General features: G+C 45.6%; 1 protein-coding gene across 2 annotated transcripts in view; it reads right to left on the bottom strand.

Moving 5' to 3' along the window:
* Cacna2d3 (calcium voltage-gated channel auxiliary subunit alpha2delta 3) overlaps positions 1–11243 on the bottom strand; it is a 798817-nt gene extending 787574 nt beyond the window's left edge. Inside the window, exons 1-2 of one of the 2 annotated variants that reach the window (XM_050158222.1) lie at positions 10900–11243; positions 10156–10237 (exon numbers count right to left, since the gene is read on the bottom strand). In XM_050158222.1, coding sequence (XP_050014179.1) covers positions 10156–10237; positions 10900–11021 — 204 coding nt within the window. In that variant the 5' untranslated portion in view covers positions 11022–11243. The remainder of the gene's footprint in view (positions 1–10155; positions 10238–10899) is intronic. The other variant, XM_050158221.1, reaches the window with a different exon arrangement.
* Between the last annotated feature and the right edge of the window lie 13645 nt (positions 11244–24888).

Raw genomic sequence — 24888 nt, 5'->3', positions numbered from 1 at the left:
GAAGAAGAAGAAGAAGAAGAAGAAGAAGAAGAAGAAGAAGAAGAAGAAGAAGAAGAAGAAGAAGAAGAAGAAGAAGAAGAAGAAGAAGAAGGAGAAGAAGAAGGAGAAGAAGAAGGAGAAGAAGGAGAGAGAAAGAAAGAAAAAAGAGAGAAGGGAGGGAGGGAGAGAGGGAGGGAGAGAGGGAGGGAGGGAGGGAAGGGTACACAACTATCAAAGAAAACTACACACAAACACAGAAGTCTGTATCTGCTGACTTTTACTGACTGGCTTGAACTATGCCATCTGAATCAGTGCACAACTTTGTGAAACCAAAAGTGAGCAGCATCCCCACCCAGGGCCTGGACTAAAGCTAAGAAAAAAAAGATTCAAACTTCGGCACCACCATCCTAGAAGCCAAAAGAGTTGGACTTATTTCTGGAAAGACAAAACGTCTACGCCCCTTGGACTGTTTGCATATGGCAATTCATGCTGCTCTAAAAGACAGCCCACCAATAATAGGAAGCCACGGGAGACAGAGTGCAAAGCCATTTGTTATGACTTGTGGTCGAACGCTACCTGCATCCAGTAGATTCACAACTTCCCACATCTCTTGTTCTTTATGTTTTTCCACCTCTACCTCAACAAAATACAACGGGAAAGGGACTGTAGACGGTACAGGCACAAAGAGCAATACGCTTACATTCTAGGTTTAACTTGTCCCTGGCGGTGAGAATTACTGCACAATGTCACAGCAAGATCCAACTTTTAACTCCAGAGCTGCCCACCTTTACCACACAAAGGACAAGACTGGGAGAGTTTAGACAAGAAAACAAAAATATCACTGCCTGAGCATATGTAATAAACGCTTCTCTTTGTAACCATGCCTTTGCCCATCAATGTGCCTGATACATGCTGCCTTAAGGTTATCAATAACCTCAAGCCTGTCTTCTGTTCTTCACTAACAATGAAGCAGGACCATAAACACGATAGATTAGCAAGAACACAAAGGCTTTCCAGGGTCACATGTTCATCTTCACACTTGCTAGGGGTCACACAATCCCATCAACCTCAGAGGCCGATGTCACAGACACTTGCGTTAATTTTGCCACTTTTTAAATGTAGTGGGGGGGGTGAGTATGAGCACATGTGTGTGGGTGCCCCAGGAGGCAAGACTCCGACACAGAGCCCCCAACCTGAAACTGCTGTAAGACACCAGACATGAGTGTTGGGGAAGCACCTCCAACCCTCTGCAAGCACTCAGTCTCTGAGCAAAATCCTCCATCCCTAGCTGCACTGTTTTATGGTATGCAAATCAAGACCTAGGATGGGCAAGTTTGTGCTAGCAAAACACAATTCACCCCTAAAACAAGTACAAAAGCAAAAAGACAAAACAAAAAGCTTCTCGGTTGTCCCGAACTCACTAAATCCAGATACAGTTACCCGTCCCCTCCTGAGAGTCAAGAATTAGTAGCTGTCAGAAAATTACCCCAGTGTGGTGGCACACCTGGAATTCAAATTCAGCACTCAGAATACCGGGGAAAGAGAAAATCCAGTACAGCCTGAGCTGCTGTGAGGCCATGTCTCAAAATAAAAAATAAAAAAAAAATTGAAAGGGAAGAGTGGTAAAGGAGAGAGGGAGAAGGGGGGGAAGGGGGGAAAAGGAAGGGAGGCAGGAAGGGGAACATTATAAAGGAAATTCAAAGTCATGTGGTGAGCGTGGGTGGGTCCAGATTTGGATCCAGATTTGGTGGTTCCACAAGTCAATTGTTCCCTTCATTCCTTTTGAACCCATGACCCCAAGTTTTAGGAAAATAAATCACACACACTAGACAACCGTAGAGGGTTGAGCAGAGATGAATGGCCTAAACAGCAAGAGCAGTTCCAGTCCACAAGCTCTCCCTGTCCTCGGGACCCCACAGATGTGACTCCAGCTGTGCTCAGGAGGGATGAGCAACATGGGAGGCAGAGACCTGAAGGGGGCAGATAACATGGTCACCTCAGTGTGGTGGGGGGACACAAAAGGACACCAGCTACTCCAGCAGGAAGTTCTCAGCTCGCACCAACCACTCAAAGACAACAAACGAGCCTGTTTTCTTCTTCCCAGTGAACATAGTCTTGTATACCTGGGCTGATTAGGGCCTTGGTGGATTTCCGGAAGTCCGGGGACCAGTCAGGCTCTACAACTCTGTGACATTCACAGAAACAAATGGCTCTGGAGCACTTTCTGCCAATTGGCCCAAATGAAGATTTTCTTTCATTGCTGACTCTTTGCTAACTCCACCACTGCTTTCAACAGCTTTATGCATAAGCTGTTTTAAAAGATGCTCAGTTACTAGAGCGAGTCCCACCTCCAAGACTTCAAGGCGCTGTAACCAGTGGGGTGACAAGTTGTACTCATTCAACCTCTTTAAGGACACAGCACAGAACTGCAGATGCTCAAGGCCAAAGCACAACAGCCGGGCTGCCAAGCAAGTTCTGGAGAGGACAGGGCCAGCGGGAAGAGCCAAGGAACACCAGGTGCCCTTGCCTCCTGTGCGGGTGACAGATGGCTATCCCTACACACACTGTTTTGCCTCTCTACACCCCTCCTTGCCTACCGTTGGTGTCCAGTACAATCTGTAAAAAGCCCCTGGGAGAAGTCTGAACTTTCCAAAGACCAGCAGGAAGCATTGTCCCAGCAGGAAGTGCCTGGCAGGCTGTCCAAGAGGACACTAGAGTTAAGTGCTGTCCCCTTTGGCTGCTACACACATACCGTAGCAAGCTAAATGGCTCATGCAATGGTGTCCTCCTGCGGCTTATGAGCCTCTCCTGTGGGGAGGCTGTGGGGTACAAGCAGCCACTTGCTCAGCCTGACCCACTGCCCAGGAAGGAAGGTAAGGAAGGCAGCAGACGGACCATGGAAGAAGAGAGCTAGCCTGGGTACATATACGTGACATCCATCCTGACAGGAACTGTACTGTAGCAGCTACATTTGCTCTATAGCACTTGGGTCCTGATCAGCTACCAGGTGGACAGCCTTGATACAAGGGCCTGGGTTACTAGCCCATGCACCTATTCACTATGGAACCCACAGGTATTTAAAAGAAGGGGCCCCGTGGGGGTTCAGCAAAGATGACCTGCAGAGCTTGCATATTCATGATGTAACCCATAATGCCACAAGGAGTCATTGCCAGGAGCTTTTGATGTGCCAGGCATTGGGCTAAACACTTTGCATATTTGATTCCATGGGCTGTATTGGCCTCCATTTCCATTTATCCCGTTTAAGGTATAGGTTTAAAAGTGTTATAACACAAGGTGACCCAGATAGGAAAAGGAGATAAGGAACTCGAATCTAAGTTCTTATGACTCCAAGACTGTCCTCCAAGCTGTTATCCTGGCTTTAATTATTTTTGAAGTAATTTCCCAGATGTTACCTCATTTCATCTCCCAAGCACCCCCTGCTCGAGAAATTCAGGTATTATTAACTTTTTTCCAACAAAGAGCAACTTGGGTTTTAAAAGATCACATCAAGTATGTGGCCAGACATGCAGACTCTACCTCAGCCACTTGAAGGGGCTGCTTAACCTTTGGCAAGTTTCAGCTGGTGATCTGGGAATGGGCTGAACAGTAACCCCTGCCCTCTTAGCTTAATGAGAGGTCTGTCCTTGATCGTAAGACAGGGCTTTGGTATATATACCAGGCTGGCCTCAAACTCACAATCCTCCTGCCTTTGTCTCCCCAGTGCTGTACTTGTTGAAAGGTTTTAATGGAATGGCCCTAAAGTAATTATCACAATACCTGGAATAGAGAGACTGTTGAGTGAATGTTCTCTGCTCCCTGCTTCTCCTAGTAGATTAAGTGAGATGCCCAAGGCTACTCACGAAAAGACAGAGAAGATAAGCAGACAAAACCCCTAGACTGGCGGCCTGTCTTTTAACAGCATATCTCTAGGGCCCTGTATCTCTGCAAATACTGCAGGGTCTCCACAACAAAGGATGGGAGGGAAACCAGCCAGCTGAAATGAAGACATCTTGTCCCACACAGGGCTTAGCCAAGGATCAGCGGACCCCAGACTTGGTTTAACATTCTGCTTTCTGCATTTTGCTACGGCCCTAAAAATTATGCAGCTGTTCCTGTTCGTTGCAGTTCCTCACATCCCAGATGCATACACCATCCTCCATGCTAGCCAATTCCATGGCTGAAGAACCGCAGTTACTACACCAGCATCCTGGTTTTCTATTCGGTGAGCCTTTCTAGCAACCCAAGATGCTGAGGTCCTCTCCACCTGCAGGCGGCATCAGGTACACTCTGTAGTGAGCAGCGTCTACTTCACTGGCATAGATGCAGATGCGGGCACGAGCTTAGTACGTGCTGTGGTAATGACGGTTGCAACCTCCTACACCGACTAGCAGCTGCTCACCCTCAAATGCATAACCATGAACCCACAGCATCTACAGCTCCGCTTAACTTCCCAGTCCAGGTCATTTACATACATAACAGCTCTTCTAACCTTGAGAGGGTTATCATCTTCCAATAACAGGTGTCAAGATAAATGCTTTGAGGTAGACAAAGGAAAGCCACGGCCAACCATTCCTTGTCAAGGGGTAATGTTTTCCTTTCCAATGTGGCCTTGAAACACACAATTTAGTTTCTGAGTTGTTTTCATAATCCTGATCTGAGGAAACTGAGACGCTATGTAAGATACACATTTAATACAAATTACAAATGCAACACTGTGTTTCAATGGCCCAGCAACTACCCCATAAGTGCCGCTCAAAGCAAACAAAAACCTGTCGTGGTTCAGAAACACTCTATGTTCTTCAGAGTTGATTTGTACAACAATTTCCTGCTGGCTCGGTGTGCAGACTGCCCCACCACACATCAGCTCCACAAGCACCCATGGCACTGAGGGCAGAAAGGATGGTGTGGGTCTATCTCAGACAGTCTGCTGATGGCTAACCATGCAGGGGAGGCCCAGCCCATGCAGCTGTTCCTCTTCCTCACTGCCTCTCTCCTTTCTTTGAAGGAAAGGGTACAGCCTGTTTAACGGACTGGGGAGGACAGAGAAGGTCCTACTGGGGTCATCATGTCTATCAGGGTTCAGGAACATCTCTCTCTGTGGACAGTACTCAAGAGCTCACTGCCATCATTTGAGGTGAAATATGGGCCATTAAGTCTTCATCTATGAAAATGGCATTAAATGAAGGTAAAGTCTCACAGAGTAATTCGTAGACTGACGCTTTATAGCAAACACTTAATTTCCATGGTCTCAGACACAAGGAAACCTGTCCTTCAGATCACAGCATCTTAAGCATCTTACACCATTAACATCCCACGCCTCGGGGACCCTAAAGTCTCGGCTCCAGAGCCGTTTCCTCTGGTGCTGCTGTTAGAGAAGGTGGGCGACCCTGACAGACCATGCGTGTGTGGATAAAAAAAGGCCCGCTTGCTGGCTTCGATGATGGCAAATCTGGATTAATGACAGCCCTGAGACAAAGGACTGTTCACATGAGATGTGCACTCATTTTAGCAAGCTCAGCACACTCAGTCATTTATTGGCTGCCTTATGTGGGGGTCCCATACACCAATGGAGATCAATCAAAACCAAAGTCTGAGATCCCAAATCTGTTCCCCCATGGATATGAGCTTCAAATGAGCATAATAGCAGTGGCCTTAAGTGCACAGGGACGATGACTTCACGGGTCTTATGCTTCTGTTGATCCTACAGCACAGTGAGGCCTTCATCAAAAACTGGAAACACTAACTGTGCTGTCCCATGCCCGAGTCATTTCATAACTGGTAGACAGTTTGACATTCACGCGTCTGCCTAAAATCAAACTGGCATTAAAATAAATGTAGTTATTTTTTTTAATACCAGAAAGAAATCATCATACTCATGGATCAAAACTCATAACTGCAACAGAATGGAAACCTGAAGTTCGCCTCCAATGAGAATTTCATTCATGCTTTCAGCCCCTTAATTTTAATAACCATATGCAAATCTTAGTAACGCAGGCCGCAGCCAGTTCCTAGTCAAAGAAAGAAAGCAGGGTATTTCTGACAGAGAAGAAATCTTAAAAAGCAGAAATAAAGAAAAACATTAAACCGAAGAGGTCCGTACAAAAACTTAGCAAGTGACCATGTGGGCATTGAGTACAAACAGCTACTGAATGCGTATCTTGGTGGCAGGGCTAATGAGACCAGCCATTAACCAGAGAGACTGGAACTGTCATTTCAGAAATGCCAAGACTTTAACAGGTAATCTAAGAGAAGAAAGTCGGCACATCCACAGTCATGCTGGGAATGAGCCACCAGCAACACAGGCTAAATGTGCATCCCCTCTTTATTCTAAAGCCAGAGCCCCTTCATAATCTATAAAGCTGTGATTCCTCAGGGGACAAGACAGCACAGACACCCCCAGATCGTACGACCCACCCCCCCCCCAGTTTGTAATCCACAATGTTCTCTGTTAATTATTTAAAAGTCCATTGATTTCCACATTGATGAAAAGTCCTAATTGTAAAAATGGCTAAAGGAATCGGCCTTTTGACTTTGCTGACTCTGTCCTGTGGAGAGAGACATCAAGTTTATGTATTAAAGCCCATCGCAATAAATAGTTGATAACACAAAAGCCTGCTTGCGCATTTCAAGAATTGACTGGCGTGGCAAGTGCTGCAGGAGGTGTCCTAGGTAACTGTGGCCTCTTTGTTGATGCTAATGGCAGAAGCACATATTACCTGTGGTTATCATCCCAAGTCTGGAAAACATCACCAGAAACCCATTATTCCCAGGGACATCCATCCCCGGAATGCAGGTCTAAACAGAATGAGAAACTCGGCCTCAGTGGAGATCTCCCTGAGGAGATGTGGATGAAAATCAAGCGGGTTTAATGACTTTTATTGCAAATGTTAAAGGTGTTGTGTCTTTGTGTTTAACAGGCAGGTCCTCAGACCCCCATCTGAACACTTCTCACTGAATCCCAGAATAGAGAGGTGATGAAACAATACCTCCCCCAAAGAACCCAAACAAAGCACGTACTTTGGGGAAAATGAAGCAAGATGGGGCAGCTGAACGCTGGCATGGATATGTCAAATAGGAAGTTAATTAAAAGCTGAAGAGAATGGAAACGCCTGCAGTATCTGCCAGTGGAGGAGGCCGCTGACAGGAAGACGGGAGCACACTAGCGCCTGCCTTCAGCAGCCCTCTAACAACCACTGAACTGCTGGGGAGCCGCTGCCCCCTCGCCAGCTTCCCCTCCACAGTGAAAACACACAACCTTAAAGAAATACCTGGTTCACCATGCATTATGAGATCAAAAATGATCGTTCGCTGCAAGTGAAATGAACAGCGTGCAATTCCCATGTCTAACAAAGACAAAAAGAAGAAGCCAAGGGGGCAAGTCTGCATAAGTCACCCGCTGTAGTATCTTAGCCTATGGCAGGGAAAGCCAGGGCACCAACCCCAGGAACTGTGTGCGGTGGAGCTGAAGGGCAGCGTTGCATGGCAGTGTTTAAAGTCCACTGCAAGTCACATTACCTAACAAAGCATGTTGCCAAAATGGCAGATCTCCCAGTCTCCAAACACCTCAAAGTGGATGGCCAATTCTTATTTAATTTATATTCACCATAATTACTTTGGAAAGTTTAAGCTCTAGACCAAAAAATGAAAGGAAGATGAACATGCTGCCTTGATTCAGAACACGAGATAACAGTCAGAAAACTACACGAATACAAAAAAATCATATTATGGCATACAGTGATTTTTCTAAATTGAGAATAAACTATAAATGTCCAAACCTCACAAGTAAAATTATGGTCTATTATGCAATCCGGTTTTGTCACCTGTGATTTTCCCTTAAGATGGCGTTAATGCATTTTCCAATGAGTTTTCTAACTCATTTTCAAAGTACCTCAATTGTTAAAATACAGTAACGTGATGGACAGATGCATGCTGTTTTGATTTAGAGAAATAATTCCTAATGAAAATGGCAAGAAACTTGAAGATAATTAGGAGGACGACAGTATCCTTGCTTTTCCAGGGGTGTTCCATCTCCCACACTCAGAGCCTCTCAGATTCTCTTCCCATTCATGCTGAACTCTCTAGACCAATGTTCTTCACCATTTTAAAGAAAACAATCATATTTGGGAGATCAATATGGCTCAAATATTTCTGCCAAATGCTCCCCAAATCATCTATCACATCCTTCTAAACACTCATGAAAGTCCTTGCCCAGCAACCCCAAAGCTGGGGTATTTCACCACCCTGTTATGGAAGATTACAAACCCCAGTTCTAGAGCAGACACCCCACCCTGGACCCTAACTGAAACCCTGACTTCACCTTCCCCCTGGAAGTGGTCACCAAAGGCCAGGCTGCACCAAGGAAGGGCAACAAAGCCTCGAACAGCTGGAAGTCGTCACACAGTTGTCAAGCTGTGGACTTGAGGAAAGCAGGCCAAGGCTAGGGAATTCGGGATCAGAAACTACACTGATGAAAAGGTGAGTGAAGAGTCTCAGTCATTTCCGACTTGCTATTATACAATCGCCAGTAATAGGGCTGATAGACTTCTGTGCAGTGGGTGCTTTCTAACTTTCAAGAGAAGGAAAAAAAATGTATTTCATGTGCTCCCTGAAATGTGAGCTAGAAGCTATATAAGTACAACCAAGACTCCAAAAGGGGCGTCTTTTGGAGTTGCTACATCGACCACGACATGCAGATGGGAAATAGTTCCTTAAAGTTACACAATATGCTCACTCCTTTCAAAGCAAAGACAAAATACACAGGCTATGTCACAGTCCGGAGCTTGTCACATAAAACATCTGACAAGCAGGCAAAAAAAAAAAAAAAAAAAAAAACAAAAAACAGAATACGGGCAACGCTGAACCAAGTTAAAAGAAGACCAGGGGAAAAGGCCATTCCTAAACACGGAGGGTCACTGTCTTCTATAAAGGCATATGAATGCAGCAAGTTTTATCAACTGATTAAAATTCAGCAAACTTCTTCCCACTCTAAAGGTGAACAGTCTTCCCCACGGTTTCAAGGAAGCTAGTGCCTGGCATTTTTTTTCTAGCTGGTATACCTTGCCATCTATTGTTGGGTGGTACTTTATTACAATATTTGAATTTCATGTGACAAACAGTTTCATTTAATGCCCCGAAATGCTACTCTCTGAAATGGAATGCCATAAATAAAATATGGACTTGGTTACCAGGCAGCATGCTCAACACATATGGTACATTGGCCCAAAAACCACATTTTAAAATGCTTTAAAAGTTAACTTAACAATGTAAGCTGTTTATACCCATTCGCAGAGAATAGTCCCCTAAAGGCCAATCTTGTTTTCTATTGTCAAGGGAATATCTGGATTTATTTGCTTAATTTGCTAACTTGAAATTCTCTTCACCCACTCTGATCTCCACCCCCCCCCCCACCCACCCATTCATTCTTTATCTTAGAGGGGAGAAAAGAGGGCCATATATCTCGCGGTGCAATTTTAGGCATCAGGCTGCCTATTTGAATTAAAATTGATGCAGCTTCTGATAAAGCCTAATAATCAATTCTCCATTCTCATTACGCCAAGGAATGGTATGGACGCAAACTGATGTCTTAAGTTTGTGGAGCGCGCTCCTAGCTTATTACCGGGCAGTGAGGCTGAGTGGAAAGATAACCACATTCATTCTCCTTATCTGTAATGATGTAATGCACCCAGCCCCGGGTCTAGATGATTGGGGAATAATGGGATTGTACAACCGCAGGGATGACAAACAATGCTGCTGGTATCTCTCTGATACACGGAACCCCACGACTCCTGTGCAAAGAGGAGGCTCAGAAAAGAGGCGCCCGATTCTGCCCCTTGGATGAAGTTAGCATCTTTTGGCCAGGGAAGCATCTGCTCTCGCACTGAGACAGCAATACCGACAACTGAGAGGAGAGCCATGAAAACACAGTTTCCCAGCCGCAGCCAGGACAGTGCGAGTGAATATCCTGCTTTTCTTTGTGTTTAGAATCAAGTGTCATCTAAAAATAACCGGTTGGTAGGGAGAAGTCACTGCACAGTACAATGCCAAGACCTGGAGATCAGACACTACTTAATGACTGATGCAGCCCAGGGCTCACGTTTGTTGGGGAAAAAAAACTAAATATGCCTCCATTTTCTGTGCTAGAAAAATCATCGCTGTCTGTCGCCACAGAAACCTTACCTTTTGCAGAAGCTGGGAACCCGAGTACTTGGCAGCGATGGATTTTATCTCCCCACCAAAAGCGGAGGCCCACAGCTTCACCCTACAGGGAGAAAGAGCAGGGGAAAAGAAATGTAACACCGTGTCACCGTCACACACGCACACACCGGACTGTGGCTGAAGGAGCAGGACGATAGAACATTAAAGAAAAATGGAAATAAAGATAGAAAAAGCACTTTCTTACAAACTACCAGCTCCAAACTGCAGAGCGTAGTGCGGGAGGAGGTCGGAGGTCCTTGGAGTTCAGAATGTGTAAAGTCTCCCTGGCTCTCTAAAAAGACCACGGGTTTTCATGGAACAATTGTCCGGTTGCTCAAACACCTAAAATGAGCATCACCTGGCAAATACTACTCTGAAGAAATCCACCCTTCCCCCGCTTCCCGGAAAAGTGAAATGGCAAGGTAACAGAAAGGGGGACCATTAAATGGCCCATGGAAGTTGCAGAGGGTAAACAGGCTCTAAACTTGGTGCTGTCACTTTAGGTGAACCTCTCCAGGTCTTACTCTACAACCCCAGGGAAGGGGCGAGAAGGTCCCACCCGGGTCTCGCGGTTTGGTGCCTTTGCTGGGAGGCAGGTGCAAGAGGCGAGGCCCGTACGCACCTCGGGTTCTGCCTAGCGGCACCTGCAGGCACCCAAACTTGGGCGCCCCGGGTCTCTCGGGCGCCGGCAGCCCCTCCCGGGGAGTCCCAGCACCAGGCACTTACACGGAGAGCGGGATCTGCTGCTCCGAGCGCACCACATCCCCCAGCACCGCGTAGAAAAGCGCCGCGGCTAGGAGCGCCGAGGCCCCCCGGGACGCGCAGCGCTGCGAGCCCAGCCGGGCCATCCTGGGCTCCTTCCGACACGCCGGCGGCAGCGGCGGCGGCGGCGGCGGCGACAAGAGCGGCAGCGAAGAGCTGCGCCGGGCGGGCGGTGGGCAAGCGCGCTGGGCTGCCTGCCTCGCCGCGCGCCGCCCCGCCTGCTTCTCGCGCGCCGGGCTCACTTGGGGAGCAGGGAAAAAAGGAGCAGGGGGGGTGAGGGGGGGAAGAAGGCGGGGAGAAGGCGGGAGAGAGCGCTGGGGAGGAGGCGGGCGCGGGAGGAGGGAGCGAGACGCGCCTCTTGCCGCGGCTGCTGCCCGGCCCCGCCTCAGCGGCCCCGGGGAGTCCGGCGAGCCGCGGCGGGAGGGCGGGAGGCACCTCGCGGGCGGTGACTGGCAAACTCCAGTGTCCTTGGCCGCCGCGGCTCGTGCCTTGCCCGGCCCGGCCCACTGCGGCCGCTGAGTTCTTTACAACTCCGCAGTCAGCCGCCACCGGCGCGACTCTGGGGTGGCCCCGGACGGTCCCCAGGCCTCGGCGACTGGAGCGGAGTGAGGGTGGGGGCTCGGGAGCGAGCCCGAGGGCCCTGCTGCTCCACACTTAGCCAGTGGTTTCTCTGGTCTGGAGTCCCCCGGGAGGGTCGGGGCAGCGGAGTGGAGGACTGCGGAGCCTAGAGGTGGCCCGACCCCCTCCCCACGCCCTTCGCGCTTCCCGGGAAAGGGGCAGAAGTCAGGAAGGGGGCCGCAGGCGGCGGCGGCGGACCCGCTAGGACTGCGGTGGAGAGCGGGCTGGGGATGGGACATCGGGGTCGGGGTCTGGGGAGTGCACCGCGGCGTGGCCGCCAGTCAGTACTCCAGGGCCGCGGTGACTAGTGCAAAGAGCGGAGGGTGGCGCTGCAGTCCCGGGGCGGGCGCGTGAGTGCTGGGCTGGGGCATCCGGTGGCCGCACAGCCACCTCTGGCGCTCGGGACCACAAGCCCGGGTGCTTAGAGCGTACTGAGGCAGGCCCGGGGTGCGCGGCGCTACGCTGTGCACCCGGGAACAGCGATGTCGGGGCGGGAGAGGGAGGAAACATAACCATCCTAACCGGCAAACACCCTTCATTCTGGGGGTGGTGGCGGTGGGAAAGACTGCTCTGAGCCCGGAGTCTCCCCACACCAGCCCCAGCCAGGGAGGAGGCAGCTGAGTTCAGGCAAAGCGCATTCTGGATGGCCACAGGGGAAACCCCAGGTCTCCCCTTTTGCCATGGCTCCCACCCTTGGAAAAGCCTTGTCCCTCGCCCTCCTACAAGCTCTAGGGTGTGGCTGGGAACTTTGTGGAGCCCTCGCGCGGGCAGGCGGTAAAGACCAGAGTGAGGCTGAGTCATCCTAGCCTGGCGGAGCGCAACTCTGGTAACCGTGGCCGGCTGTAAGCTCCTGACCTCCCCTTGTCTGCTAGTGCTCCAGCTGCCTGGGTTCTCCTTATGTGCATGTTTTTCTGCCTCCGGGACTTTATACATTTTTCCCTGTCTTCCCGCACCCTTGGGAAGCAGGGAACCGAGAAAAAGGTGGACTCTGGCTTCCACTGGGTGGTATCGGGAAAATATTCTGCACAACAGTCTCCGGAAAAGTTATCCTGGCAGCGGATGTTTTTTATTACTGAGTTGGCTGTGAGGGGCTTTTACCGGGTTTTTTTTTTCTGGGTACTGGCAGACCCCGGCTCCCGTGGGCGAAAGGCCAGTCATACACCTACCCAGGGAAACCGCATCTAGAACAGGCCCACCAGGAGAGCGCCAAGTGCACCCCGCCCACAGGCAGTGTCTCTATGGATGACTAACTGGTTATAATGAGTTCTCCGCTTCTGTGAACACCTCCCGCCTATGAAAAACGTGTCAGCCTTTCCCAAACAGAACCAAGCGCAGCCTGACCCCAGGGCAAGTGGTCTGTATGGGCTTTGACACTCGGACTGGGGGCTGAGATAATAACTTTCTTGCCGGAATGCGATAGTTTTCTAAGTGGATGCTTGAATGACTGGATGCGTGGGCACATACTAGCCCTGATTCATAAGGTGTCATTGCCCCCTCTACGGTGGCTGTATGCTGAAAGCCTTTCCTCCTCTCATTTATCCAGTCAGTAGTGGTCAAACATCTTGGACAAGATGGGCACAGTAGGACATGCGGGGGTCGGGGGCGGTGAGCCCTCCAGGCAACCTGCCCTCCTGGGATGTATACACCCAGAAGGACCAGACCTTTCTCAAAAAGCAATACTAAGAAATATGTAACTAGACACTTTGGAAGAAGATCCACAATAGTATATACGGCAGAAACGTACATGGTATGCCCTGATTATCTTGTGCCATTAACTGTAGTTACCTGAGGGCACCAAAGTCGTGACCATGTTTGGTGATTAAGTCATGGTGCACTTCCACCCCGGGACTGGTGGACTCCATGGTTGTTTTACAGCAATGAGAGTGTCTTAACCCACGGAAAGGATACTGAGCATTAGTAACTATTAAGCAAAACAATCTTAGGCAAAATAGGTTCACTTACCTTGAAGATGGATATACTATTTCCTGGTAGCTCAAAAACGATTTAAAGTAGCTGACATTACTATGCCCAGAGCTCAAAGTGGTGTAAGAATCTGTGAATCTGCCACTCGAGTATCTTGTTCCTTTTCACCATAGCATTCAGTGAAGAAAGACCTAGGTGTGTGCTTTTATTTAACAGAGGGGCTTGATGAGGCCAAGAAGGGCTTAGTGACTGGCCCAAAGACCACAGCCAATTAAAGGAGAGTCACCCGGTTACAGACCAGGGCGCTCTGGACAGCCACAGCACCTTCTGCTGTGTCAAATGTGAGATTGCAGGTTTGGACCCTGCTATTCACGGTCAGAAGCAGACTCTTCAACACCCAGCTCTCAGCTGTAGTCCCAGTCCCACCAATGAGGCTGTCACTGGCTGACCAGAACAGCAGTCCTGCTGGCTATGGAGCGTGGGCTTTGCCCTGAAACAAAGAGCTACTGGTGAGATGGGCAGGGCAGGAAGCACGGAGCCAGAAGGGGAGGCTTTTAAATGCTCATGTGTTGCTAGTGTAAGGCAGGATCCTGCAGAAGCACTTGTTCTAAGAGGACCCCTTGCACCACCCCAGAGCTTTGAGCAAATAAGGCTTCTTTGTTTGTCAGATGAGGTTATGGGGGCATTTAGTAAGTAGAACAGAACAGTCACACAAAAGTTTTCTTGTCCCATAAGGGTTTTCAAAGGTCCCACTGGACACTCAAGGAGGAAAGAATTATACTTAGAACTACCAGAATGCAGAGCCTAAATCTACTTCGTCTAGAGGAGCCGCGCATGGTTTTTTAAGAACTGAATGCCACAGCTGTGTAAATGAAAGAAAGGGCTTCCAACCCATACCAAGAGATTTTTGTTTGGTGAGTGGATTGCTGTTTGTTTTCATAAAAACCAGCAACAACAAAATAACCCCACTTCCACAACAGCAGCCAAGTGTCCTCATTCTAAAGCACCGTTAGAGCTCACCGGTGCTGGTTTGCATTGGCCATTTCTGGTTAGTGCACACAGGCACAAACGTGGAATGGCCATTATATCTTGTGTCTGATCTTGCCCAAGCTTTCCACACTAAAATGACTCTTGTTTTTACAATAATAACATTGTTTTAATTAACTTTTTCAGTATTATCAGATCAAGCACCATTGATCTTTAAACTCCTACAACCAATTCTTAATCTCTTGTCCTTTTGCACCAACACTAGATGTGGAAAAGAAAAATCAGATCACAAGTTCAAATTCCTGATATGACTTTCACGTGAAATCAAAATGTACCCATGGTCCTTGGCTCCTCACCCTACTTCCTCTCCAGCCATTTGTCCCTCGCTTGATGTGATCCAACCCATCCATCTGGAGTTCCAATGAAAAGCCAAGTTTATTTTCTTCTGAGGCCTTTGCATATATAGGTCCTCTGCCAGATTCCTCTTCCTCCAGATTGGCCCGAGGTTGCTTCTCACTAACCTGAGTCTCTGTAAAAAAAAAAAAAAAAAAAAAGCCATTGTGGAGAGTGGCTTCGAAAGTCTCTGATAAAACAGAAGTATGCACATCTCGGAGACTTTAGCTTCCTTCATTTCTTTTCCTAACAGTTATCATTACTCAGTGATCAGTTGATTGGTTGACACCCCCTGTGTGTTACATTCTCCCTTTTATGACAGCAAGTGGCTATGTAGGATGTTCAGTGTTATGAGATACAACACACATTTGCTATGTGCCTGGAATCCCTTTCTCCTAAAGGCTTACCTATGCTCCCTAGACTTCAGCATCTTCATCACCAAGACCCAGTACCTGACAAACAGCACTAGACTTGCCCAGATGGAAAGGACCAGGGAAACTGTTTTCCTGAACTGGTCCTCAGTCCCAATTCTGGAGGGAAATGTATAAGAAGGAGACAAGGATGTCTCCAAAGTTAAAAAACAAAAAACAACAACAAAAAACGCATCAAACACTGACTTTTAAGCTCTGGGAAGAAAGCTGCTGGCCACCTTTGGAGCCTTCTTCCTCCATGTGCTGTTTCTAGCCCCATGTGCTGAGGAGACCTCAATGGTGCCAGAAGGTACTCTGCTTTCGGAAGCAGTTGGCCTGTGTCTGAAATACAGCCCCAGGAGAGCACAGCCCCAGAAACAGCCTCAGTCCACCATGCCGGAGCTCCTGCATGAAGCAGATATTTAGGCAACCTTGAGTTGAATTCAACTGGATGAAATGACCGTTTCCAATGTTAAGCCTTCCACTGACCTGGAAGAAGCAGACCCTTGAGCTCCCAACACAGGAAATGGCAGCGAGGGCCCAGGGAGCTTGCTCTATGCCAGATGTGGCCCTTCTAGTTAGCAGCTGTCCCAACTCTGAGAAGATTATCATGGGAAAGGGCAAAGGGCCACCCCTGATGGAGGAAGCTGGGGGAATCTGGCATGGAGCAGCTCTCCCAAGCCAATGGATGCCGGCACTGAGACTGGAGCCAGCTGGCTAGGGACTGAGCTTAAGGGCTCTGTGGTCCTCTGGTCCTTTCCCTACCCACCGTAGCCCATCTCCCGGTATGAGAACAATCACTTAGTGAGCCTTTAATCTTTATTAATGAAATGATTCTGTGTGGGAGTCTGTGCCTGTGCCTGTGTGGGTACACGATTGTGTGTAATAGCATCTAATATGATGCTGCTTGCATGTGTGTGGCTTTGTATGTGTATGTATGGTACACATACATTGGGAGCAGGAGTATCTTTCTGGGGTAAGGCCTGTTTCCTTTAAAATATTTTTGAGAAACTGTAAGGTTTCCAAATGTCTATCAATCAAATAGGAATTGGTAAAAAAATAAAAATCACAGTTTATCACGTAATGGAATTTCATATAGTCACTTAGAAAAGGGACGCTCGGTCATGTATAGGGCACACACATGGATCTGTTTCCCCAGAGATGGAGGCAGGAGGATAAAGACCAGACTGGAGCAATTTAATGTGACTCAGCCTCAAAATAAAATAAAGCGGTACACTTTATTGATAAAGCACTTGCTAGAGTACACGAGGTTCTGGATTCAGTCTCCACACCTCACTGATATGAACAATCAACTCATATTTTTTAAAGAAAAAGAAAACCAAATCCTATGTACTGACACACCTGTGTGGCAAGCTGTCAATAATGAACATGCCGGGAGAAAAGCAGGTCATAACACAGTGCGTGCACCGTATACCTGTCTGTGTCGTATTAAAGCCGTGGAGACGAGGGTAGACATTTTTCTTCATATCTTCTGAATTTGCTGTAATTTGTAGGTCATGACTTTGCATGCTTGGTCCTCAGCTGGTGGTGCATTCTTGGAGTGTTGTGGAACTCTGAGAGGGTAGGAAGGGGGGACATCTTTAAAGGGCTATGTCTATTCTTGGCTTACAGCCTGCTTCCTGGCCACAGAACAAGCACTGGTCACATGTTCCTGCCACCAGGGACTGAACCGATCACTGTGGATCCTCCGCCAAGACAGACTGTATCCCCTGAATAAACTTTCCATCCCTTCTGTCACTGCTTAGTCACAGCCACCAGGAAAGGAACTGGGGACACTGGGCAGGCCTGGAACTAACTGGGAAGTCATATACATCAGTAACAGAGATTTCCCCTGACAAAAACAGTTAACGAAACAAAGGAAATTTTTTTAACTTTTTGCTTCTACTCCATAGGAATTGTTTGAATCATAACAAGGAGCACATAGAGGGGGTGCCATGTGTAGGGTTAGACACCTGTGAAACAGCAAAATGACACAGGTGTTTCCAAAGGATGGTTTGTGTCTGACGATCTGCTTCTAAAATCGTCCTTGGTAGAAGGGGCTCCTGACCAAGCAGGAGAAAGGATCTCACTCCCCTGGGCTGGAACAGGACCGGGGACAGAGGAAATGCCCCCCCCCCCGGAGGAGGGGGTTCAGTTGCTGAGCTCCCACAGGTTGGGCAGTGCTGCCAGGGAGCCCCCTCGGAGCCCCTAGAACACATGCATTGGTGGTGTTTTCACTGATAACAACCATTTTTAACACCGAATTTCATGGTGATGCTGCTTTTCAACTGGTGACTCATGAAAACATTTTGCAAAGATAGTTTTTGAAAGGAAAGATCAAGTACTTAAAAATCCAAGAATATCAATAATTGAAAAAGTGAATGTCTCTGCTACATTACTTGCACAATAAAGATAAGCAAAGCATTTAAAATTGTGCATGAAATAACTGAATCCATAAGAAAATCAATAAGTTCAAACACCATACACATACATATACATATATACACATATATATGTATATATATACATATATATATGTCTGTTTGAAATACCTTAAGAAGCCTTCACACATTCAATGGGGAACCCTTTGGAAGATACTCTGACTTTGATAAATACTCAATTAAAACATACACAGGTTCCAAAATAGACCCTTTTCATGGCATTTACTTATTTCGTGATTTATTGATTTGTTCAGAGGAGGGGGGTGATGAGGAGCCATATGTGTGCCACAGCCTAAATATGAAGGTCAGAGGACAACTTGCAGGTGCTTGTGCCGTGTGGACCCCAGGAATCAAACTCAAGGGGGTCATGCTTGGCAGCAAGCACCTTAACCCACTGAGCTATCTCATTGGCCCAAGCTAGCTGTTGTCTACGTTCTTGCTATCAATAGTCTGGCATAGAGTAGAACTGGCAAAGAAAACTGACTGAACAGAACCTCTGTGGTGCAGAGAGGAGGTCATCTAGAAGCATAAGGCCCTCATTGTGTGGCCGTAAAATTCTGATGATTTGGTATTAGTGCACTTCCTGTTATATGACCTAGTTTGGAGTGGACCCCTTTCATAGCCTAGTTATTCAAATCTTCTTAGTGAGCAAATAAGAATAGCCATTTGGTCTACAGAGGTCTTGAGTAGTTATGTAGCTGAGGGGTATGACTTGGAGCTAAAGAATAAAATTTCTTTTCCAGACTCACCTGAACTAATTAGGAAACGTTGGACAGATGTGTGCTTTATTGCATGAATTAAAGCAGCAATCTCATCTAATAGAAATTTTGTAAATCCTTTTAAGAACTTCGTGAAGTAATTGTGAAGACAACAGCATTCTGCTGTAAGAACATTCATCACAATACTGTCTGTGCTAGAATAAGAAACCATGGAACTGTCTGAAAATGGGTTGTTGGTTAGACTAATTACGGTCGATTCGTGAAAAATTATGCTGCCATTAAATTTGATATTAAAGCTAGGGATGTGACTCAGTGATGGAGGACTTGCCTGCCATGCACAAGGATCTGGGTTTCTTCCCCAGCACCGGAAAGAAAAAGGAAAGACCATCTTAGCTTATGCTAAAGCCACATATCCAGGTTAGTGTTTGTCAACTTGGTACAACCTAGAGTCACCTGGAAAGAGGGAACCTCAACTGAGGATTTTTTCTCCATGACACTGGCCTGTGAGGGAATTTTCTTGCTTAATGATTGATGTAGGAGGGTTCATCCCACTGTCAACAGTCCCCCTGGGCGGGTGGTCCTGGGCTGTATAACAAAGCCATGGGCAGCAAGTCAAGATAAGCAGTGTTGATCCCTCCATGACCTCTCCTTTAGCTTCTGCTTCAAACTCTTGCCCCAAGTTCCTGTTTTGACTTCCCTCAACGATGGACTATGAGCTGTAAGATGAAATAAACTGTTTCCTTCGTCAGCTGCTTCTGACCAGTGTTTTACCACAGCCACAGGGCCAACTAGGATTCTACCTTAACTACCAAGGCTCACAGTGACAAAACACTTAAATATATCATATATTTATACACTAGCAATGCAATGCTTCCAAATTACATTCCCCAGTGTAGGCATAGAAACAAGAAAATTTCTCAAACATCTTTATTGTTAAAGAAGTTACTACGGTTCCTCTCTGTTTTATGCAACCATTTCTTTTATATTGTAGAAGCCGCATGTGCGCATAACTTTTAAGGTATCGACCACTACGGAGAAGTAAAAGAGGATATGAAATTTCCCCAACATTCAAACGGAAAGACTATTAACAATTTTTTGCTTTCAGGTGTTTTTTGTTGTTGTTGTTGGATTTTTTGGTGTGTGTGTATGTGAGAGAGAGACTACATTATGACTTTTATACTTCAACATTTTATTATTTAATCACTAACTTGGGCATTTTGCATCGGTTTGCTGTATTTGTATTGCTGTGGTATGGATTGAACTCAGAGCTTCAGGTATGATAGGCAAGCCTCCTTCCATGGAGCTACAGGCCAGAGAATGTAGATCATTGATATAATGCCCTCTGCGTGACATGTGTAGGGTGCCTAGAGAGCTATCCTGAATGCAGTGGGCTCAGTAGCTTCGTTCTCTCATGCTCTGGTAGCTGGTCTCCTTGGACTTGTCACCATGAAGGAGGACTTTCAGATTTGCTACTTACCTCCCACAGAAACAACCTAATTCCCCTTGACTGAAGAATGGATAAGGAAAATGTACCTTTACACAATGGAGTACTACACAGCAGAAAAAAAAATAATGACATCTTGAAATTTGCAGGCAAATGGATGGATCTAGGAAATATCATATTGAGTGAAATAACCCAGACCCAGAAAGAAAATTATTATATGTACTCACTCATAAGTAGTTTTTAAACATAAAGCAAAGAAACCCAACCTACAAATCACAATTCCAGAGAACCTAGACAACGATGAGGACCCTAAGAGATCTAATATATATGGAAAGTAGGAAAAAAAACAAGATCTCTTGGGTAAATTGGGACCATGGAGACCATGGAAGAGAGTTAAAGGGAAGGGGAGATGCAGAGAAGGGAGCAGAGAAAAATGAATACCTCAATGAAATAAAAAAAAAAACTCTGAGAAATCATCTTACACAGTTCAGAATAGCCAAAATCAAAAACACTGATGATAGCTTATGCTGGAAAGGATGTGGAGTAAGGGGAACACTCTTCCATTGCTGGTAGGAGTGCAAACTTGTACAGCCACTTTGGAAATCAGTATGGGAATTTCTTAGAAAATTGAAAATGAATCTACCTCAAGACCCAGAAATACCACTCTTAGGCATATTCCCAAAGGATGCTCAATCATTCCACAGGGACTTTTGCTCAACTATGTTCATAGCAGCATTGTTTGTCATAGCCAGAAACTGGAAACAACCTAGATGCCCCTCAATTGAAGAATGGATAAGAAAAATGTGGTACATTTATACAATGAAGTACTACTCAACAGTAAAAATTAATGGCATCTTGAAATTTGCAGGCAAATAGATGAAACTAGACAAAACCATACTGAGTGAGGTAACTCAGACTCAGAAAGACAAGAATCAGAAGTACTCATTCACAAGTGGCTTTTAGACATAAATCAAAGAACAGTCAGTCTGCAGTCCACAACCCCAGAGAACATGCACAACAAAAAGGACCCTAAGAGAGAAGTACATGGATCTGCCTAGGAAGGAGAAAAAGACAAGATCTCCTGAGTAAATTGGGAGCATGGGTAGGCAAAAGGAAGGTGGAAGGAGAGAAGAGAGGAAGGAAGGGGAATGGGGAAAATGCATAGCTCAATTAAAAACAATAAATAAACTTACAAAAGAAGAAAAAACCCAAGCATAAATTACAGGTTTGAGGGAAATTAAAATATTCTGAAGCTAGAATAGAAGTCTGGAGTGTGGCTAAGGCTAAGGGGTAAAGAGGGAAATTATGACATTAAATGTTCAGAATCAGTAAAAATGGCTGAATCTTAGTCAGTGAACAGGCATATGGCTCCAAATTAGAAAAAGAGCAGCTTAAATATCTGCAAAGGTCATAATTAAGAGAAAGGCTGGGCTGAGATGGCAGGGGTGGGATAGGCAGGGGGTGACACTTTTCCAGATCACACCCGGCTGTAACTTTAGCTCCAGGGAATCTGGCTCCCTCTGCTGGTCTCTACGGGCACCAACACACACTAATAATTAAATATATATACATGACTGCAAATACCCCAGAAACAAAAGAAAGAAGATTAAATGCCTTAGATGTGTATGCATGAGTATGTGCTCTTGTATGTAAGTATACACATGTATGTTTGGTGGTATGTGTGTATGTGTGTGTGTGTGTTGATGTACAAAAGAGTTCCACAATAGCCTGGAATGAAGTATAGCCAAGCTTTATTCATCTGGGGATAAACTCACAGAAAGAGTAGCATCTGCGGTCCTCTGCGTACAGTGGGAACTGGAACTGAACCCAGCAGCCAAGAGGCCATACCATGCTTTTCATCTGCATTTATAGCACATGAGACCACGCCCAAAGTGGGCTGCTATCTTAAAGGCTATTGGCTAAAGGAGTTCCCATAGCATGTACCTGTAAGTTAGAGGACAACCTTGCCTGTCAAATCTCTCCTTTCACCTTGTTTGAGACAAAGAGTTGCTGATGTTATTACCGCATGCACCAGGATAGTCTGCAAGCTTCTTGACTCTCTGCCGTGCTTCTCAACAGAGAATGGATGGGGTTATAGATACGTGCTAGCACACCCAGCTTTCATGGATTCGATCCTTACAATTGCATGGTAAGGACATTATCCACTGGGCCCACTTCCTAGCTCTATAAATTTCTGTTTATAAAGAACTAGGAAAGGAAAGCTCCTTAGCACAAAAAAAGTAATACATGTTGGAAAGGATAGACTTGCTAATTACCCTAATTTAATCATTACATATGGTATGCATGAATTGAATCATCATATCACACTGTACCCCACACATATTGATAAGTACAATTTTAAATAAATTGTTTTGAATGGAAAAAACTAAAAGTTGGAATGGGAAAAATCTGTCTCAATGCCACTTAAAAATTACACTTCACAGAGAAGCTTAAATTATACAGAGTGTGGCTAACAAAGAAGGATGGGTCTAGTGACAATCGCCCTCCACTTCTGTTCATTCATAGAAAGCTATACATGACTGACATCACCTCACACACAAAGATAAGTTGGATTACCTCTAAAACTCTGACAGAGGAGCAGGCAGGGAAGAAACCTGATCATAGCTGGGGACAAAGGAAAAGTAACTGACCATCTGATGGCTCCATGAGAACTACTCCTAGTTCTAGAGTGAGGCAATGGATGGATGAGGGAAATGAGATAAAATCTATGGAGCTTACAGCATTGTTGACAGTGAAGAGAAAATGACTTTTCATGCTAGTAAAGTCAACCACCTAAATTAAATGAACAAATTCCCTGAAAGTCAGCCTCATATAAAGCTGACACAAGAAGAAAGAGAAAATATAAAATTCCTATATCAATAAATAAATTGAATTTTTAATAAAAATAAGCAGCCAGACTTACATATTTATATAGTGGTAAGTGGACTTTTTCTTCTAGACGGCCGATCAGTTCTGTTCCAAAAGCTTCTCCCTAAATCACCATACAGAGAATTGATTATAAATGCTTAGCCAATAGCTTAGGCTCATTTTTAGTTAGCTCTTATAACTTAATTACTATTTCTATTAATCTATGTGCTGCCCTGTTGCTCGTTTACCTCATGTATATTCTTTCCATCCTGCTTGCTCTGCATCTCATGGTGTCTCCTCTGACTCCAGCCTTCTCTCCAGAATTCTCTCTGCCCCCAAATCCTGCCTAGCCATCAGTCAATAAGCATTTTATTAACAATGAGAACAACCCATCTTCACAGTATACAGAAGGATTATTCCACAGTACATAGTTACATAGTCTTACATGACATGAGAAAACAGAGGAGAGTGTTATTAACTCATTTGATAGAACTAGTACAAGAAGAGAAGCTACATATCACTATCCCTTGTGAACCTGAATTCAAAAATTCCTAACAAAATGCCAGAAAGTCAAATCATCCATTTATGAAAATGGAAATTACAATGAGAAAGAGTGATTTTATCATTTGAAAATAATAAGAACACAATTTATATCATTTAAAAAAATAAGACAAAAATTTAAATATAATTTATCATATTGCCGAGGAGAAAGAAGAGAAGAAAAATATGATCCTTTTAACACCTGCAAAATAAAATTGACAAATTTTAACACAAATTCAATAGTTTTGATAAATAATTTAAAAACTAAAAATAGAAGAAAACCTCTTCAGTGTGGTGGGGATCACCTACCCCAATCCTTGCAGAGATCAGTGTAGTAAAGAAAAAATAGCTAACGTTTTCCCTGTTGCTGGGAATAACATGGAGGCTGATTCGCACATCTTCAATTTAAAACTATACTAACGATTTCATTCAACGTGGTTAGACTAGGAAGGAAGAAGCACAATGTTCATTATTTGTAAATGACATGGTTGCATATACAGAGAAGCCTATAGAATATACAAAACTGTATATAAACATTGCTTTGTAGATAATGTACATATAAACTTATGGAGAGAAGGAGGAGGATGAGGGCATGCCTAACATTCCAGCACTCAGAAGCTCAAGGGCAGCATAGACTATATACCCAAACCCACAAACATTCCTTCCCTCTAGTAGAGAACCACCCCAGCATCCATTAGCAAGCCTTTGAATAAACAAACGGTATTGTAGTTATGTAACAAAACCTAACTCCCTACTAAAGAGTTAAACAGCATGAAAGTGCCAAGGTAGAGCAGAAAAACATATCCTATAAATCCCCAGATATGCCAAGTTCAAGAACTAGTCTGTGGCCGCGGACAATGCCCTTCCAGTCAGGGATGGTGGGTGTCTGACTGTAACGAGGACATTGTCTGGGCTCATAGAAGCACTCTCGAGTTTGTTTTAGGTGATGTTTAAACACATGGTCAAACCTCAGAAAAAAACATAACCATTTAAGCATTATATTATTTGCAAATGGTGCCTTAATATGTTGGGTCTAATGGTGACCTGCCACAAATTAAGATCACCTGAGTAGGGAGCTTTTTTAGAATTGTCATGATGACCTTAACTGCTATGGGAAAATGCATCTGCCAGCAATCCAGACAAAAGGGCCATGGCAGATGCTTGGGGAGAATTTTCTTGTACACTGTAAAGATTTGTCACTCATATTGGTTGAATAAAATGAGGATTGGCCAGTATCCAGGCAGAAAGTATAGGTGGAGCAACCAGATTAGGAGAATTCTGGAAAGAGTAAAGACAGAGATGCAGTCCATAGCCAGACACAGAGGAAGCAAGATGCGAATGCCTCACTGAGAAAAGATACCAAGCCACATGGCTAAACATAGGTAAGAATTATGGGCTAATTTAAGATCATAGGGCTAGGTAATAATAAGCCTGAGCTAACAAGTCAAACAATTTATAATTAATATATGCCTCTGTGTGTTTCTTTGGGACTGAACGTCTGCAGGACTGGGCAGGACAGAAACCTCTGTCTACGGGCGCAAGGAAAATGGTTTTCCTTTTGCCCTCCTGGTCTTCCTTCTTGATTTTGAACTGATTTGCTATGTTGCTCT

The sequence above is a fragment of the Alexandromys fortis genome, unplaced genomic scaffold (genome assembly GCF_014885135.2).
Source record: "Alexandromys fortis isolate MF-2015 unplaced genomic scaffold, M_Fortis_MF-2015_v1.1 scaffold_106, whole genome shotgun sequence".
Taxonomy (NCBI): Eukaryota; Metazoa; Chordata; class Mammalia; order Rodentia; family Cricetidae; genus Alexandromys; species Alexandromys fortis.
The sequence above is the reverse complement of the archived record's forward strand: the minus strand, read 5'-3'. Positions and strand labels throughout refer to the sequence as shown.